Source organism: Salmo salar, chromosome 04 (genome assembly GCF_965601325.2).
Source record: "Salmo salar chromosome 04, fSalSal1, whole genome shotgun sequence".
Taxonomy (NCBI): domain Eukaryota; kingdom Metazoa; phylum Chordata; class Actinopteri; order Salmoniformes; family Salmonidae; genus Salmo; species Salmo salar.
In genome coordinates this window covers 54,895,002-54,911,201 of record NC_138294.1, presented here as the reverse complement: position 1 = coordinate 54,911,201, position 16,200 = coordinate 54,895,002, and the positions used below count along the sequence as shown (strand labels likewise).

General features: G+C 40.3%; 1 protein-coding gene across 1 annotated transcript; it reads right to left on the bottom strand.

Annotated features, from left to right (window-relative positions):
* Positions 1-7,059, bottom strand: mtmr8 (myotubularin related protein 8). The gene is made up of 14 exons (XM_014196834.3): positions 6,656-7,059; positions 6,052-6,174; positions 5,581-5,743; positions 5,308-5,465; positions 5,003-5,131; positions 3,746-3,880; positions 3,537-3,669; positions 3,243-3,352; positions 2,931-3,056; positions 2,747-2,796; positions 2,361-2,561; positions 2,109-2,237; positions 1,831-1,957; positions 1-1,740 (listed from the first exon to the last, which is right to left on the bottom strand). The coding sequence occupies exons 1-14, from the start codon at positions 6,677-6,679 to the stop codon at positions 1,531-1,533; spliced, it is 1,818 nt and encodes a 605-aa protein (XP_014052309.1). The 5' UTR covers positions 6,680-7,059; the 3' UTR covers positions 1-1,530.
* Positions 7,060-16,200: the final 9,141 nt, after the last annotated feature.

The window sequence follows — 16,200 nt, the reverse complement described above, 5'->3', positions numbered from 1 at the left end:
TATATATATATATATATATATAGAGCATTCCGAAAGTATTCAGACTCCACATTTTGTTACATTACAGCCTTATTCTAAAATAGTTTTTTTTTAATTCCCCCTAATCTACACACAATATGACAAAGTGAAAAAACAGGATTCTAGACATTTTTGCAAATGAATAAAAAAATAAAGAGAAATACCTTATTTACATAAGTATTAAGCTATGAGACTCGAAATTGAGCTCAGGTGCATCCTGTTTCATTGATCATCCTTGAGATGTTTCTACAACTTGGAGACCACCTGTGGTAAATTCAATTGACAGAAAATAATTTGCAAAGGAACACACCTGTCTATATAAAAGGTCCCATAGTTGACGGGGCATTTCAGAGCAAAAACCAAGCCATGAGGTCGAAGGAATTGTCCGTAGACCTCCGAGACAGAATTGTGTCGAGTCACAGATCTGGGGGAAGGTACAAAATAAATTCTGCTGCATTGAAGGGCCTCCATCATTCTTAAACGGAAGAAGTTTGGAACAACCAAGAATCTTCCTAGAGTTGTCCGCCCGGCCAGACGGAAGCCACTCCTCAGTAAAAGGCACACGACAGGCCACTTAGAGTTTGCCAAAAGGCACCTAAAGGAATCTCAGAACATGAGAAACAAGATTCTCTGGTCTGATGAAACCAAGATTGAACTCTTTGGCCTGAATGCCAAGCATCCCGTCTGAGAGGAAACCTGGTACCATCCCTACAGTGAGGTATGGTGGTGGCAGCATCATGCTGTTCGCATGTTTTTCAGCGGCAGGGACTGGGAGACTAGTCAGGATTGAGGGAAAGATGAACGGAGCAAGGTACAAAGAGATCCTTGATGAACACCTGCTCCAGAGCACTCAGGACCTCAGACTCGGTTGAAGGTTCACCTTCAACCCTAAGCATACTGCCAAGACAATGCAGGAGTGGCTTCGGGACAAGTCTCTGAATGTCCTTGAGTGGCCCAGCCAGAGCCCAGACTTGAACCCGATTGAACATCTCTAGAGAGAAAATAGTTGTGCAGCGACGCTCCCCATCCAACCTGACAGAGCTTGAGAGGATCTGCAGAGAATGGGAGAAACTCCCCAAATACAGGTGTACCAAGTGTGGAGCTCGAGGCTGTAATCGCTGCCAAAGGTGCTTCAACAAAGTACTGAGTAAAGGGTCTGAATACTTATGTAAAAAAATGTAATAAGGCTGTAACGTAACAAACTGTGGAATAAGTCAAGCGGTCTGAATACTTTCCAAAGACACTGTATTTATCCCCCAAAAAAGGTTGACCTCTTCTTAAAATTGTTAAACAAATGTTCAACTTCTATGGCTGCTAAAGATTTGGATCAGAATTTGTTTCATCCAATTCCCTCTGGTTTTATCAATAAGGCTGTAATTTGCTTAGTCAACTAACAGATTGGATAATCAGGCCACAAGCTTAACTGCTTCAGTGGTTATTTCAGAGGAACTTTGTCCCTCCTCTGACATCTTTGATCTCCATTGAAACAACTGTGCCCTTTGTGGCAGTAACTCAATTTTCTATAGCTACTGGTTCCATCTTCTCGCTCCCTGCAGTAGGCACCAACTCTATTTCAGCCTCCTCCACTGCAGCACCATTCATGAGTGGTTTAGCATTTTCGTCTGTGTGGCTAACCGATACAGGAGACAAAGAGGTTTGTTCAGGTGGCGTGCCTGTTGGACTGCCCTGATCTGCCAGAACCCCATCCATGACTGCCAACTGCTACAGAGGAATGAAAACATTGGAGAAATGTATTCAAGCCACCCGAGAAAGCTTTTACATGTGCCATTAGAAAAATCTATATCCACTTACTCTCTGGAGATCTGTCATTTTCTTCTCACCCTCTGCCTTTTTCTGTGTTATGGTTAACAGGTGATCCAGAATGGACTGCTTTGGCTGCATGCCCTTGTCAAAATGATTATACATGCCACACCAAAACCTGTCAAATAAATAATGCAATTGGTATTCTATCAAATGAAACACAAATTCAAATGTTTGAAAGAAATACTCTGAACAGCTATTGCTCATGTACATTGACAATATATTGATTTGCTCATAGTGGAAAACTCAGGAAACCAATGAGAACTTACTTGAAATTCAATGGCAATGTGCTTGGCCTCAGAACCTCCCTCCCTAATGAGCATTTGTGCAGAGGATTTCTGTACTGATGGCGGTTTTCCCAGAGAAATGGCCAAACGGAGAAGGTCCTCTCATAAAGTCTGAAAATTGAAAGGATAAATTGTTCACGAACAGATTAAAACCTCCAAATTGGAAATGACTATTTCAGAAAAGGAAATCAGATGTCTGCATAGGCACTGCAGTTTATTTCAGAGACTCCTCACCGCATCTCTTCTCGCTCTCTTTGGCAGTTGCCAATGAAATTTCCAAACTGGCAGGAGTAAACATGGTTGTGGATTTCCAAAAGGTACTTCTCGTTGTACTCAAAGCCACAGGGGTACTGCTCCATGAGATTCCAAAGACATTCAATGAACTGGGTGAAAACAGGGGACACCTCCTTGGGATCCCCATCCACATGCCCACACCTGCAACTCAATATTATATCTGTTATCTTCTTATGTCCTATGTACACCATGAAGATCTTATGTTAAGACTTATCTGGGTTTTAGCTTGTCCGATAGTTCAGTTTTCATCTCAAAGTTGTGTAATTTAGCAGACACCAACATGGTTAGATGATTAGCCTTGTTCCAAATATATTAGATGTTAATACCTTTGCGTGAATTTATGACCCATAGATATCCATTCTTTTTCTATCAAAACCTAAAATAAGAAATAAACAGAACGGGAGATTAAATAGTGTTCAAATCATTCTATTTTGTAGACAATAACTTGGCTGTCCAGCACACAAATACTCATATTGTCAAGATACTGTAAGCAAACCACTCTGTTCACACCATGAGTCCCTTGATGGTACGATAGAAGGGGTCCAAGAGGATGCTGGCCAGAGAACACACCTGGGCTGTGCGATCCCAGCCATCTGAGCAGTGTACAAGCACACTAGCCTTATCCTCAGCCACAGCCTTAGCAGAGACAAAGGATAGCTCACAACCACATCATACACGCTAGTTTAAAAAACTAGATGGATACAAAGCAAAAAAAGGATAATTTGTTTTTATACATTTCTAAGGTTATTAGTAGTAAATAAGAGTGTGTTACTGTGTTTATATTGAACTAAGAAGATCACTACATGGCAGGATGTCTATTACCTTAGCCAGAAATACTCCAGCATCCATCACAGCCTTGATGTGACGCAGCCAACCCGAATTCTCCAGTCCCGTCAAGTAGTCACTCATTGTTGGAGACTTCATAGCACACACTGAAAACAGAAGAAGATGACAACTAAGCACCTTATAAACTTGACTTTGTCGAGCATGAACTTTGCCTGGTCTTTAGCCCATGCTGCAAAATTACTTTTCACTTTAGTAAATGATTAATAAGTATAACCCATTACATCCGATGATTATGGTTCATCGTTTTAATGTGAGAGCAATGACAGTAACCTTCCAGAAGCTTCTGCAGACTGTTCCTCATGACATGGATATTCTCAATGCCCACAAACTGAAAGCGGATGTTTGAGTAGTTGTCCTCATTCTCGTATCCCTTCCCTGCTGCTCTATTGGCCATGGCATTCAACTGGGAAAAACACAGGATGGTTCGGATTAGGATGGGGCAAATGAAACATACAATTATCTGAAAGCGTGTTTATTACCTTAGGCCTGGTATCCACCACATACATGAAGGTGCTTTTGGGATTAGCCCGGCTGATTGCCTGTAGCATCTCCTCATCTTCTACACATCGAGCACTTAACCCGGACAGGGGCTGGCTACAGCGGCAAATGGCAGCCTGGTAGATGAGGGGGAAACCAAAACAGCTTCACCATGAAGTGCATTTGTAATGCCATTGTAATCATTAACCCTCCTGCTGTGTTCCGGTCGAATTCGACCGATTTACAAGTTCTCTCTGAAAAACGTAGTTAATTTAATCTGATTGTCATAAGGTTCCATGACTTTGTCCACACCGGGCATCTGAACACACAAAATACATTTGGATAATTTTCATTACATTTTGTGTGTTTTATTTAACTTTTGTACACCTGTGGTGATCCCGGTCAAAAATAACCAGTCATTAGAAATGAATGGGTGAGACTACAATTAATGTATAAAATTGAGTTCAGGCACATTCATCAGCTGGACACACTTCCTCTCCCAGACCCCCACATCCATGTGTGTTTGAGCGCACGCACGCACGCACACACACACACACACACACACACACACACACACACACACACACACACACACACACACACACACACACACACCTTGGCTTCCATGGCAACCTTTCCCCCAATAGAATCTTCCCCCCACGGGAACCACACCTGTTGGCATTCTCACAAACAATCGCAACATTGTCTCAATAATATATACAACTTTTGTTGCCGCTCTGGTACATAAAGCTTTTTTGAGACCTTGCTCAGGAGTCATTCTGTGGCAGCACAATGACCAAACGATATACTGTATGTGAGGTTCTTGATCATATCTTTGATCATGGCACTGGTGAGGAGGAGAGTCCTTGTTAAACTTTGACACAAATTAGTCTGTGATAAATAGCACAATATGTTTCATCTGAGTATTTGTAGTCAAAATAATCCATACATTATGCTTTTTTTTACTCAAAAACTAGTTGTATGAGCTCAGGTCAATGAGGCCTACAGGCCGCAAATAGAAGTTCAAAACGTGTAATGTTCACAAGAACTTAAGTTGATTAAAAAGATCTAACAAGGTGATAATATATGTATTATTATGGATTTATAATCAGCTATAATGGGACGGTCATTTTGGACCGGGAACACAGAATTAATTAACATGAAACGAACACAAAAGGAGGGTTAACAGATTCAGTAAGTATAGCATGAGCAGAGATGAGACTGACCCTTGCATTAAATAAGGGAGAGTCTGAACTTACATTACTTTCCTTGTGGTAGTAGGAGAGAGTAGGAATGCGCCCCCTGCTCCTGAATTTGGCACTCCCAAAGACTGTGCCCTTGCTTGCAGTTTTAGGAATGCCCAGTTCTGAGTGATATGTGCTGCAAAGCTAAGCAATCCAGAGGGAACAAAACAACATGTGCATGCATTAGTTGCAAATGCCTTTGCTTGATGAAAAAGCTAATGCAAAACTAAAGAATTGCATGGGGGAGGCAAGACAGCATTTGTTTGACAAAAAAACAAATCCAATAAAGAGTCTGAAAGGCATATGATTGCTTAACTTACCTCATAGTTCTTGTTGAGGTCCGTCATTTCCCAAAACTCATTGGGCAATCCCATTCTTTTGAAATCCATGGCTGAGTCAATAAAGCCCCAACCATTTCTTCTCTCATCTTCATCTTGTTTTGGGTTGTAAAGAAAAGCATACAATTCTTCCACTTTCCCTATAAAAAATGTCCAATGTTACTGTAAGGACAAATTGTATAAATATTCAGTGGATCATAATTTTGTTTTTCCCCGAAAGGGAGGAGGGTTGATCTGGAATGCTATTGTAAGTACCTGGTTGGGAGAGTCTGACCAGGGACTGATGAACATTTTGGCAGTCCCTCTCACTGGAAATGACAAAGTGAGCCACATGGAAATTCTTGCAGGAAATGTGAAGTGGGCATCCCATGGCTGTAAGAGGGAGTTTCTCTACTGTGGCTATGAGATGGTGTAACATCTGGTGAAGATGAGAGTGAAACCAAAAACTATTAATCTTGAGTCCTGGCTTTTAAGTTCCCTACCACTTCAATATTGGTATAAACCCAGATAGGTGTAGGCCTAATATTTGTGGCACCACCCCTGCTACCAAGGGGCATATAGTTGCTTACACACCAACTTAGAGCCTACATCCTATCCAGTGCCTTCATATATGTGAACAGTGAAGGTGTACATAGTACGGGAAAGGGCCATGGGTTGCTTTCATACCAGGCAATTACACCCCTTTGGCACTCAACCCTTGTCATGCTCTCTGAGCAAGTGTCATACCCAGGTTTCCTTGCGAGTGTTAGAGGAGGTCTCCACAAAGATTAGATGGGTTGCTGTTAGATAGAGAGTGCCAATGGCTGGCTTCTTTGCAGTGTATCGATCCAACAATTTCACTTCTTCCACCTGTCATTTCAAATAGAAATAAACAAATAAACGACATCAGGACAGATTTGAGTCACCACATGCCATTCTCTGAATAACAAATATCAACAGGTGAATGAATGGCTGAGAAATAATTTCCAAGCGCTCTTACTAAAACCAACACCAGGAAATCCTGAAGACCTAGAGGTTCCAACACAGGTGTGCTGACATGCAAGAATGTAACTGTAGTTAGCTAGCTTACTTGCTGTTGCTTGTTGTGACTGTCAGTCTCATGACAACTATAGTAGCTAGCTAGCTAACAATCAAACATTACTAAATTAACAGTGTTATGTAGCTAAGTCAGAGAGCAAGCAGATGATTCCGTTTTAAAACTATCCTATGAAACGTAACAGGCTAGATAACGAAGTCAGGTAATGTTAGCGTACTTGCTAGCTAACTAACGTTAGTTATTGCCAGTTAGCATCACTGGCTAACGTTAGCTAGTTAGCTAGTGGCCACCTACCTTTGGCGTTAAAATGTGCTCCATCGTCCAATGCCAAGAAATGGGTGCTGGTCTAAACAAGAATCATTTTTTAAAAGCGACTTTTTTCTTATTGTCGGTTGCTATTTCCCGAAGAAACTTTGCACATTCTGTAATTCTGCCTTCCTACCTAGCGCCAGCCAGCCTAGCAATAAAATGTTGGTGCGTTCAAGGTCGCCTAATTTGTAAGGAACTTCCTCTATATTTTGAACTTTCAGCAGGGTCCTGTTTCAAGCGAAATGTTACAAAGTTAGTAAAATTATACGGTGTAGCAGTTTTCAAATCCATGTAGCAATGTGTCATTTGTGCTACAGTAGGACCATTTGCATAGGAAAGAAATGCCTACCAGACACATGCATGACTTAGTGTGCCTTTGTACAGCATGTGTATGTGTACAACATGTCTGGACATCACTTACATGCATTTGCTGAGACAGCTTATTGGCTTTTTCAAACACACCCTCATCAGTTGTGCTGGTGTGATATATTATTGTACAGCTGCAAAATTGGTACTTTCAATTATATGAAATACAACCCTTGATTAAATCATAAGAACATACTATTCTTGTTTATGCTTTTGTTGTAATCTCGATGTTGTTTTAAAAAATAATATAACCTAAAGCTTTAATTAATTATGTTTAGAAAAGGTTATGAATGCTTTCAAAGAATATCACTCAGCCCTTTTCAGTATATGACACAAACTACGTCACGCACAGAAGCACGGGACTTTAGGATGCAGAAAGAAAGCCATCACCATCTGTACCCGTTATGTATAGCCTATATTTACGTAGTTATTACTTATAAACAACAAAAAAGTTTTGGGGTTGTAATACGCTTGCAATGTTATTTTGATTATTGATGGAACAGTTGCTCAGATTATATTTGGTTGTGATCTTTGCAAAATAACTATTTTGGATGCAGCAGTTGTTAGTTTGAATGCTAACGCTCATTGACATAGGCTGGAAGCAAAGCTAGCCAAAGAGCCATTATACTGGTTTATTTAAAAATATATGTTTTTGTAAAACACAGTTGATTTGCGATGATGACACAAACAGTATATTAAGTAGGACATTAATACAAATCTTAAAACCTAATTATAATCTAAAAGTATTGTGGAATGCACTCATAAGCAACATGTAAATGTATTTTTTTTTTTTTTTACCCTGGTGGTCTATGAGAACTCCTTGTTTTCTGCAAGCAAATAAACTATGGAAAATATGTTTTGCAACTGATGGATCAAGTAGCCTGTAGTTTTGTTGACTTTTTGAATGGTCTACAAGGAGCAAAAACATAGCGCAATGGTCTTCAGCGCAAAAACAGCGCAAAAAATAAAGGGAACACTTAAACAACACAATGTAACTCCAAGTCAATCACACTTCTGTGAAATCAAACCGTCCACTTAGGAAGCAACGCTGATTGACAATAAATTTCACATGCTGTTGTGCAAATGGAATAGACAACAGGTGGAAATTATAGGCAATTAGCAAGACACCCCCAATAAAGGAGTGGTTCTGCAGGTGGTGACCACAGACCACTTCTCAGTTCCTATGCTTCCTGGCTGATGTTTTGGTCACTTTTGAATGCTGGCGGTGCTTTCACTCTAGTGGTAGCATGAGACGGAGTCTACAACCCACACAAGTGGCTCAGGTAGTGCAGCTCATCCAGGATGGCACATCAATGCGAGCTGTGGCAAGAATGTTTGCTGTGTCTGTCAGCGTAGTGTCCAGAGCATGGAGGCGCTACCAGGAGACAGGCCAGTACATCAGGAGACGTGGAGGAGGCCGTAGGAGGGCAACAACCCAGCAGCAGGACCGCTACCTCCGCCTTTGTGCAAGGAGGAGCAGGAGGAGCACTGCCAGAGCCCTGCAAAATGACCTCCAGCAGGCCACAAATGTGCATATGTCTGCTCAAACGGTCAGAAACAGACTCCATGAGGGTGGTATGAGGGCCCGACGTCCACAGGTGGGGGTTGTGCTTACAGCCCAACACCGTGCAGGACGTTTGGCATTTGCCAGAGAACACCAAGATTGGCAAATTTGCCACTGGCACCCTGTGCTCTTCACAGATGAAAGCAGGTTCACACTGAGCACATGTGACAGACGTGACAGAGTCTGGAGACGCCGTGGAGAACGTTCTGCTGCCTGCAACATCCTCCAGCATGACCGGTTTGGCGGTGGGTCAGTCATGGTGTGGGGTGGCATTTCTTTGGGGGGCCGCACAGCCCTCCATGTGCTCGCCAGAGGTAGCCTGACTGCCATTAGGTACCGAGATGAGATCCTCAGACCCCTTGTGAGACCATATGCTGGTGCGGTTGGCCCTGGGTTCCTTCTAATGCAAGACAATGCTAGACCTCATGTGGCTGGAGTGTGTCAGCAGTTCCTGCAAGAGGAAGGCATTGATGCTATGGACTGGCCCGCCCGTTCCCCAGACCTGAATCCAATTGAGCACATCTGGGACATCATGTCTGGCTCCATCCACCAACGCCACGTTGCACCACAGACTGTCCAGGAGGTGGCGGATGCTTTAGTCCAGGTCTGGGAGGAGATCCCTCAGGAGACCATCCGCCACCTCATCAGGAGCATGCCCAGGCGTTGTAGAGAGGTCATACAGGCACGTGGAGGCCACACACACTACTGAGCCTCATTTTGACTTGTTTTAAGGACATTACATCAAAGTTGGATCAGCCTGTAGTGTGGTTTTACACTTTAATTTTGAGTGTGACTCCAAATCCAGACCTCCATGGGTTGATAAATTGGATTTCCATTGATTATTTTCCATTGATTATTCCCTTTATTTTTTTGAGCAGTGTGTATATATATATATATAATGCCATTGCGCTACGTTGTTGCTCCTTGAATATATATATATATATATATATATATATATATATATATATATATATATATATATATATATATATATATATATACTGCTCAAAACAATTAAGGGAACACTAAAATAACACATCCTAGATCTGAATGAATGAAATAATCTTATTAAATACTTTTTTCTTTAGATAGTTGAATGTGCTGACAACAAAATCACACAAAAATAATCAATGGAAATCCAATTTATCAACCCACGGAGGTCTGGATATATGACCACGTTTTCGTGAATTTGATGACATAACCGTCAAATCCATTCAAAATACCAGGGACATGAACACAGAATTATGAACATGTTACTTGCCCAGGGTATTGCGCGCATCGCTCTCATGCGGCAAGGTTTGCAAACACAGAAAGGGGTCTATAGAGCTTGCCAGTTTGTAGTCCTAAAAAAAAGGAAATTAGTTAGCATTTTCTAGCTCTGGTTAGTTGGCCATTCCTATGGGGGAAGTGAATGGGGATTTGTGGATATACACTGAAAATAATGTCCGAGGTTAACACAGGTTTAGGAGATCTTATACCTTTTTGTTCTATGAGATAATAGAAGTCAGTTAAAATGACTTTCATGAATTATTAAGCCTTTGTGTGCTTTATGTGCTTGTTTTGATTAAATGCTTAAACATTCACAAAAAGTGATGTTGCATATTAAGCTAATCTCATAGAACAAAATGTATAAAATCTCCTAAACCTGTGTTTACCACAGACCTTATTTTCGGTGTTTATCCAAAAACAGTACAAACAGACCATTCATTTCCCCATCGGCTTTTGCCAACGAGCCATGGGCCATTAGTCCCTAAAAAAGACACCATTACTATTGCTCTGGAATATCAAGATGGATATTTATATTGGGCGTGTTCCTCTGCCCAGGCGTTACTGATGCATGCCAGATTTTACAGCGCCTGGATAGTTTAATTTACATAGGCTACTGTATCAGCTAACCATGACTGGGACTGCCGCGCAGAAATATCAGACCACAGAGAGAAGCACGAGATTGAACTTCACGCAACTTTTTCTAGAGCAGTGGTCACCAACCGGTCGATCTCCAAAACATTTCTGTAAAAAACCCAACGATAAAGCCTTGTTTTCCAATTTGGTTTATTCGTTTTGGGCTGTTGTGGGTAGATGCACCTGATTCAACTGCCCTGTGCGCCAGGAAGGCAAACTGTTGTCATTTTGGGGCCCAGAGAGCAAATCAAGTGCACTACAGGTCTACCGCTGGCCAATCGAATTGCTCAGATTACCGTGTCTGCAGTAATGTAGCAGGCGTAAGAGAACTACGCAAAATTGATACTGTAATATTTCAAAAGGTTTAAAACCATGACTTGAGAGACTGTCAACGAATACAGCAAATAGTTGCTGTTTTTATGAGTGAGTTCATGTTTAAATTCTTACTCAGCACTGTCAACACTTTGTATTCAAGACTTTTATAAGCCATAAAATGTGCATGTATTCAAGACTTTTATAAGCCATAAAATGTGCATCTATTCAACACTTTTATAAGCCATAAAATGTGCATTCTTCCTATTTCCACTCAGCGCCACAACAAGCAGTGCAGCAGTAATGATTGAGTAGGTGAGTGTATCTGTAGGCTTGAGCTGTTGTTATTATTAGCGGCTTGGGTCTTTTTTAATATGGAGAAATATTTCACTTTCTCTGTTCATATGAATAACAACATGAATTTGTGCACGAGGCAAAAATAATGCGGCAAGACTCGATGAGACTCGAGTCGCCCCATCAGCTGGAAGACGGTGTCCCTTTTTGGTCAGTGTCAGTGGAGGAAAGGGAGAGTGGAGGGATGTTGCGAGGCGGACCCTCAGTCTGCGGCTCTCTCCCTAAAAGTAAAGAAACCTTAACAGAAAATGACTCAAGTAAAAGTTAGTCACCCAGTAAAATACTACTTGAGTAAAGTCTAAAAGTATTTGGTTTTAAATATACTTAAGTATCAAAAGTAAATGGAATTGCTAAAATGTACTTAAGTATCAAAAGTAAATGTAAAAGTATAAATAATTTCAAGTTCAAACCAGACGGCAAAATTTTTATTTTTTTATTTTTTATTGACGGATAGCCAGGGGCACACTCCAACACTCAGACATAATTTAAAAACTAAGCATTTGTGTTTAGTGAGTCCGCCAGATCAGAGGCAGTTGGGATGACGAGGGATGTTCTCTTGATAAGTGTGTGAATTGGACCATTTTCCTGTCAAACTGTAACAAGTACTTTTGGGTGTCAGGGAAAATGTATGGAGTAAAGTACATTACATTATTTAGGAAAGTTGTGAAGTAAAAGTAAAAGTTGCCAAAAATATAAATAGTAATGTAAAGTACAGATACCCCAAAAAACTACTTAAGTATGTCACGTCCTGATCTGTTTCACCTGTCCTTGTGCTTGTCTCCACCCCCTTCCAGGTGTCGCCCATCTTCCCCATTATCCCCTGGGTACTTATACCTGTGTGTCACTGTTTGTCTGTTGCCAGTTCGTCTGGTTTATTCAAGTCAACCAGGGGTTTGTTTCAGCTCCTGCTTTTCCCCTCAGTCTCTCTTTTTCCCTCTTCCTCTTGGTTTTGACCCTTGCCTGTCCTGTCTCTGAGCCCACCTGCCTGACCACTCCGCCTGAGTCGAGTCTGCCTGCCGTCCTTTGCCCCTAATCTGGATTACCGACTTCTGCCTGACCTGGGCCTGCCTGCTGTCCTGTACCTTGGCCCCACTACTCTGGATTATTGACCCCTGCCTGCCTTGACCTGTCGTTGGCCTGCCCCTGTTGTTGCAATAAACATTGTTACTTCAACACAGTCTGCACTTGGGTCTTACCTGAAACCTGATAAGTAGTACTTTAAAGTATTTTTTCTTAAGTACTTTACACTACTGAGATGCATGCACCATCAGCCCAGTAAAATAACAATAAAAAGCAAATTATTTAAATGTATGCTCACTCAGCTGTGCCTCACAAGTAATACAACAACGGATCTATTACCGGTGTGATCATATACCCTACCACAAATTTTGAAATCTAATTTAAAGGATAAAGGAAACCGCACACTGCTCTTGATAGTATCACTGATATTTAATAAGCTTACGTATCGGCCTCACGGCAGTCGTCAAAGCTTTTGTGAATCTTTAAAAATCAGCACCCCTATGTAGACCTAGCCCCACCCACATCCGTTCCACGCATGGAAAGGGGTTGGAGGCAAAGGAAAAATAAATAAGTGCTACCAAACATAACAATATGCATTTCACAAACACCACAAAGTGTATAAATAAGACGCATTAAACACGTCCATAAAACCACAATGAGGACATAGCAAGCCTTCATCAATCATTGGGCACATCGCACGAAAAACATCTGAGCAATCTTAAATAGGCACATAATTCATGTTCAAATTCACAACATAACATACATAGGCATTTCATCATTAAGTCCTTTAGGAAATAATGTCTGGAGGGTGAAAATCCAAAAACATTCTCTTTTGCTCATTATTAATATCACCACCCCTGTCTGATATCTTGACTTTCTCTATGCCACAAAATCTAAAGGTAGAAATGTCATGTTTTAGGTCATTAAAATGTACTGCGACTGGATAATCCCTGTCGTTTCGCCTGATTGAACTTTTTTTTTTTAATTATTAAATGTCCATGTGGGCTCTGCTATGTCGGTAAAACCTCCCGCTCTCTCAAACAGAGAATTAGTGAACATAAAAATTCAATCAGGCGAAACGACAGGGATTATCCAGTCGCAGTACATTTTAATGACCTAAAACATTACATTTCTACCTTTAGATTTTGTGGCATAGAGAAAGTCAAGATATCAGACAGGGGAGGTGATATTAATAATACTCTGAGCAAAAGAGAATGTTTTTGAATTTTCACCCGCCAGACATTATTTCCTAAAGGACTTAATGATGAAATGCCTATGTATGTTATGTTGTGAATTTGAACATGAATTATGTGCCTATTTAAGATTGCTCAGATGTTTTTCGTGCGATGTGCCCAATGATTGATGAAGGCTTGCTATGTCCTCATTGTGGTTTTATGGACGTGTTTAATGCGTCTTATTTATACACTTTTGTGGTGTTTGTGAAATGCATATTGTTATGTTTGGTAGCACTTATTTATTTTTCCTTTGCCTCCAACCCCTTTCCATGCGTGGAACGGATGTGGGTGGGGCTAGGTCTACATTGGGGTGCTGATTTTTAAAAATTCACAAAAGCTTTGAGATACGTAAGCTTATTAAATATCAGTGATACTATCAAGAGCAGTGTGCGGTTTCCTTTTTTCTTCATCTTGTTCAACTGTTGCGATGCACCTGCAAAATCATTGCTCAGATGTGCTAGTGCCTTTTGAATTTTTAAATATAATTTCAAAAAATGGCCCGAACAACAATGCATTGGCAGGTCAATTCAAGCAAAGCCAATATACTGTGATAATGTATTGGGCTTATGGCTTACTGCACAAACCTCATTGCTACAGTACTGTTTTTAATTGGTTAATGTTGCAACGGCTTAAGTGTTTTTAAAGTAATGCTAAAAAAAATCTGAGTGGTAGATCTCGGCTTGCATTTTGACAAAAAAGGTTGGTGGCCACTGTTCTAGAGTTTTTCCTGTTAATACTATCAACGTTTCCCTTTACTGTGGCAATTGTGATCGAATCAACACAATATTATATATTAGCAACACAATATTTTCAATGCAACATACCGAAACAAAACAAACTATGCAAGAGATTTTGTTGTAGGCAGAAAGCATCGGATAAGGATTCTATTGCATTGACACACACTACTCAGCTCATACTCTACATAGACCAGCGCGGCATAAACAATCAGAGCTGCAGTAGGCTTATATGCAAATAGACCATTGCCATATATGGATCTTTGCCATTTACTTTGAACTGAACTGTGTTTACAGCATGAGCGGTCGTGAGTAGATGCTTGTTTTGAAATCAAAGCGAGAGCTGCATGTGTCCACGTGTGCACATTTTGATCATATCCTTTGCTAGTTATTGAGTTATTAACCCAGTTATAGATAATTTGTAGTCAGCAACAGGGGAGTGACTTCTAGTGATTTATTAGCCAAGTTATAGATCATTTGTAGTCAGCAATAGGGGAATGATTGCTTCCTACAAGAGCACAAAATGTGTACATTTCTAGACGTCTTTGAAAAGCAAGTCAGGTAAAGAGCTTTTTTTAAATCTTAACTGGCCAGTTTTGTATTTTGAGACAGGCTTGAATAAGCTAAGTAGCCAAAAGGCAGAGGGTAGCATAATTTGTCCGATTATATGTAATAATGGTATTGGAATAATAATGTCTTTTATTTTGTAAAGTGTTTTCTTGCATCAATACAATAACATTTTCAGTCACCTCCTTGTCTAAAGGACAAGTGGATAAACAGGTTAATGTCAAGCCCTCCATGTTTTTTTCAAAAGTCTCATGGAATGTAGGCCTACGTTGAACACTACACATTCGCTGCTACTGTAGGCTGAATGATAGAATAGCTATTTCCATGGTAAAATGTTATGGGATGCATTTTCTCCATTGTTTTTGATGGTAGGCCACTGGTAGGCCTACAATATGATGAAATGGCCACTGTTAAAACTGTAAAGCTGGTACATAAAGCTGGTACAGCCTCAGTGTTCACAGTAAACACATGCTGGCAGTTGCACAGAATTCTCACAACGTTCAAGCTTGCGCTCAGGGGACCAGAAATTTGCTCAGTGCCAAAATAAATTACAGGGAACATTGGTCACCATGTTATTAGCAGAGATTTGGTATAGCACAAAGAGATTAAATTGCAAACCATTAGCATTCAACTAACAATGCTAGCCAGTATAGGATTTTGGATTCTAATTTGCAAACTTGATTTTACTGAGGCTGACTTGCTAGTAATGTCCCTTAACATTGCAATGGATTTCTCGGATGGGGCATATAGAATATGTATTATTTTTCCCTGCTGTATGATACATTTAAATGTAGAGGGTAGTGATCATAGAAATAAGAATGAATATAACAGGTGTCCCCATTTAAGTGAATGATGGCATAATGGGTGGACTGGCGGCCATTGCGAGTGTATCCATTAGAGCAAAGCTTGAAGTAAAAGCAGGAAGTTTAACCATCAATCTGTGCTGTGATTTGTTGAATCAGCTCAAACTACATTAAAAAAAAATACATTCCATTGCATGAGCCAAATCAGTTAGCATAATTTGAATGAACATTCTACAGTACAGGTTAGAGGTTCCAAACCCATTCTATTCATTCTTATTTCTCTAGTAGTGATCCTATAAGGGCATAGAAAATATATTGTATCTTGACTGCTATCAAGAAGAAATCTCTCTGAAACACTATTATTACAATACTGAAACAACATTTGATTAGGTTAGTTAGGTGTTTATGATATAGAAAGCATACACAAAACAATGTCACTTTTCTTCAGCTCATCCCACATGAAAATATACTACAGTACTTAATATAGAGTTCTGTAGTAAACTGTAGAATACTATACTACACACTGTAGTATCACTTGATCATGTGTAGTACTTACTATAAAAAGTTATAGTATACTGTAAAATACTAATACTACAGTATTATCTGCAAAAAACTATGTAGTAAATACTACAGTAATGTCCGCAAAAACACTAAATTGTTTTTATCTGCCCAT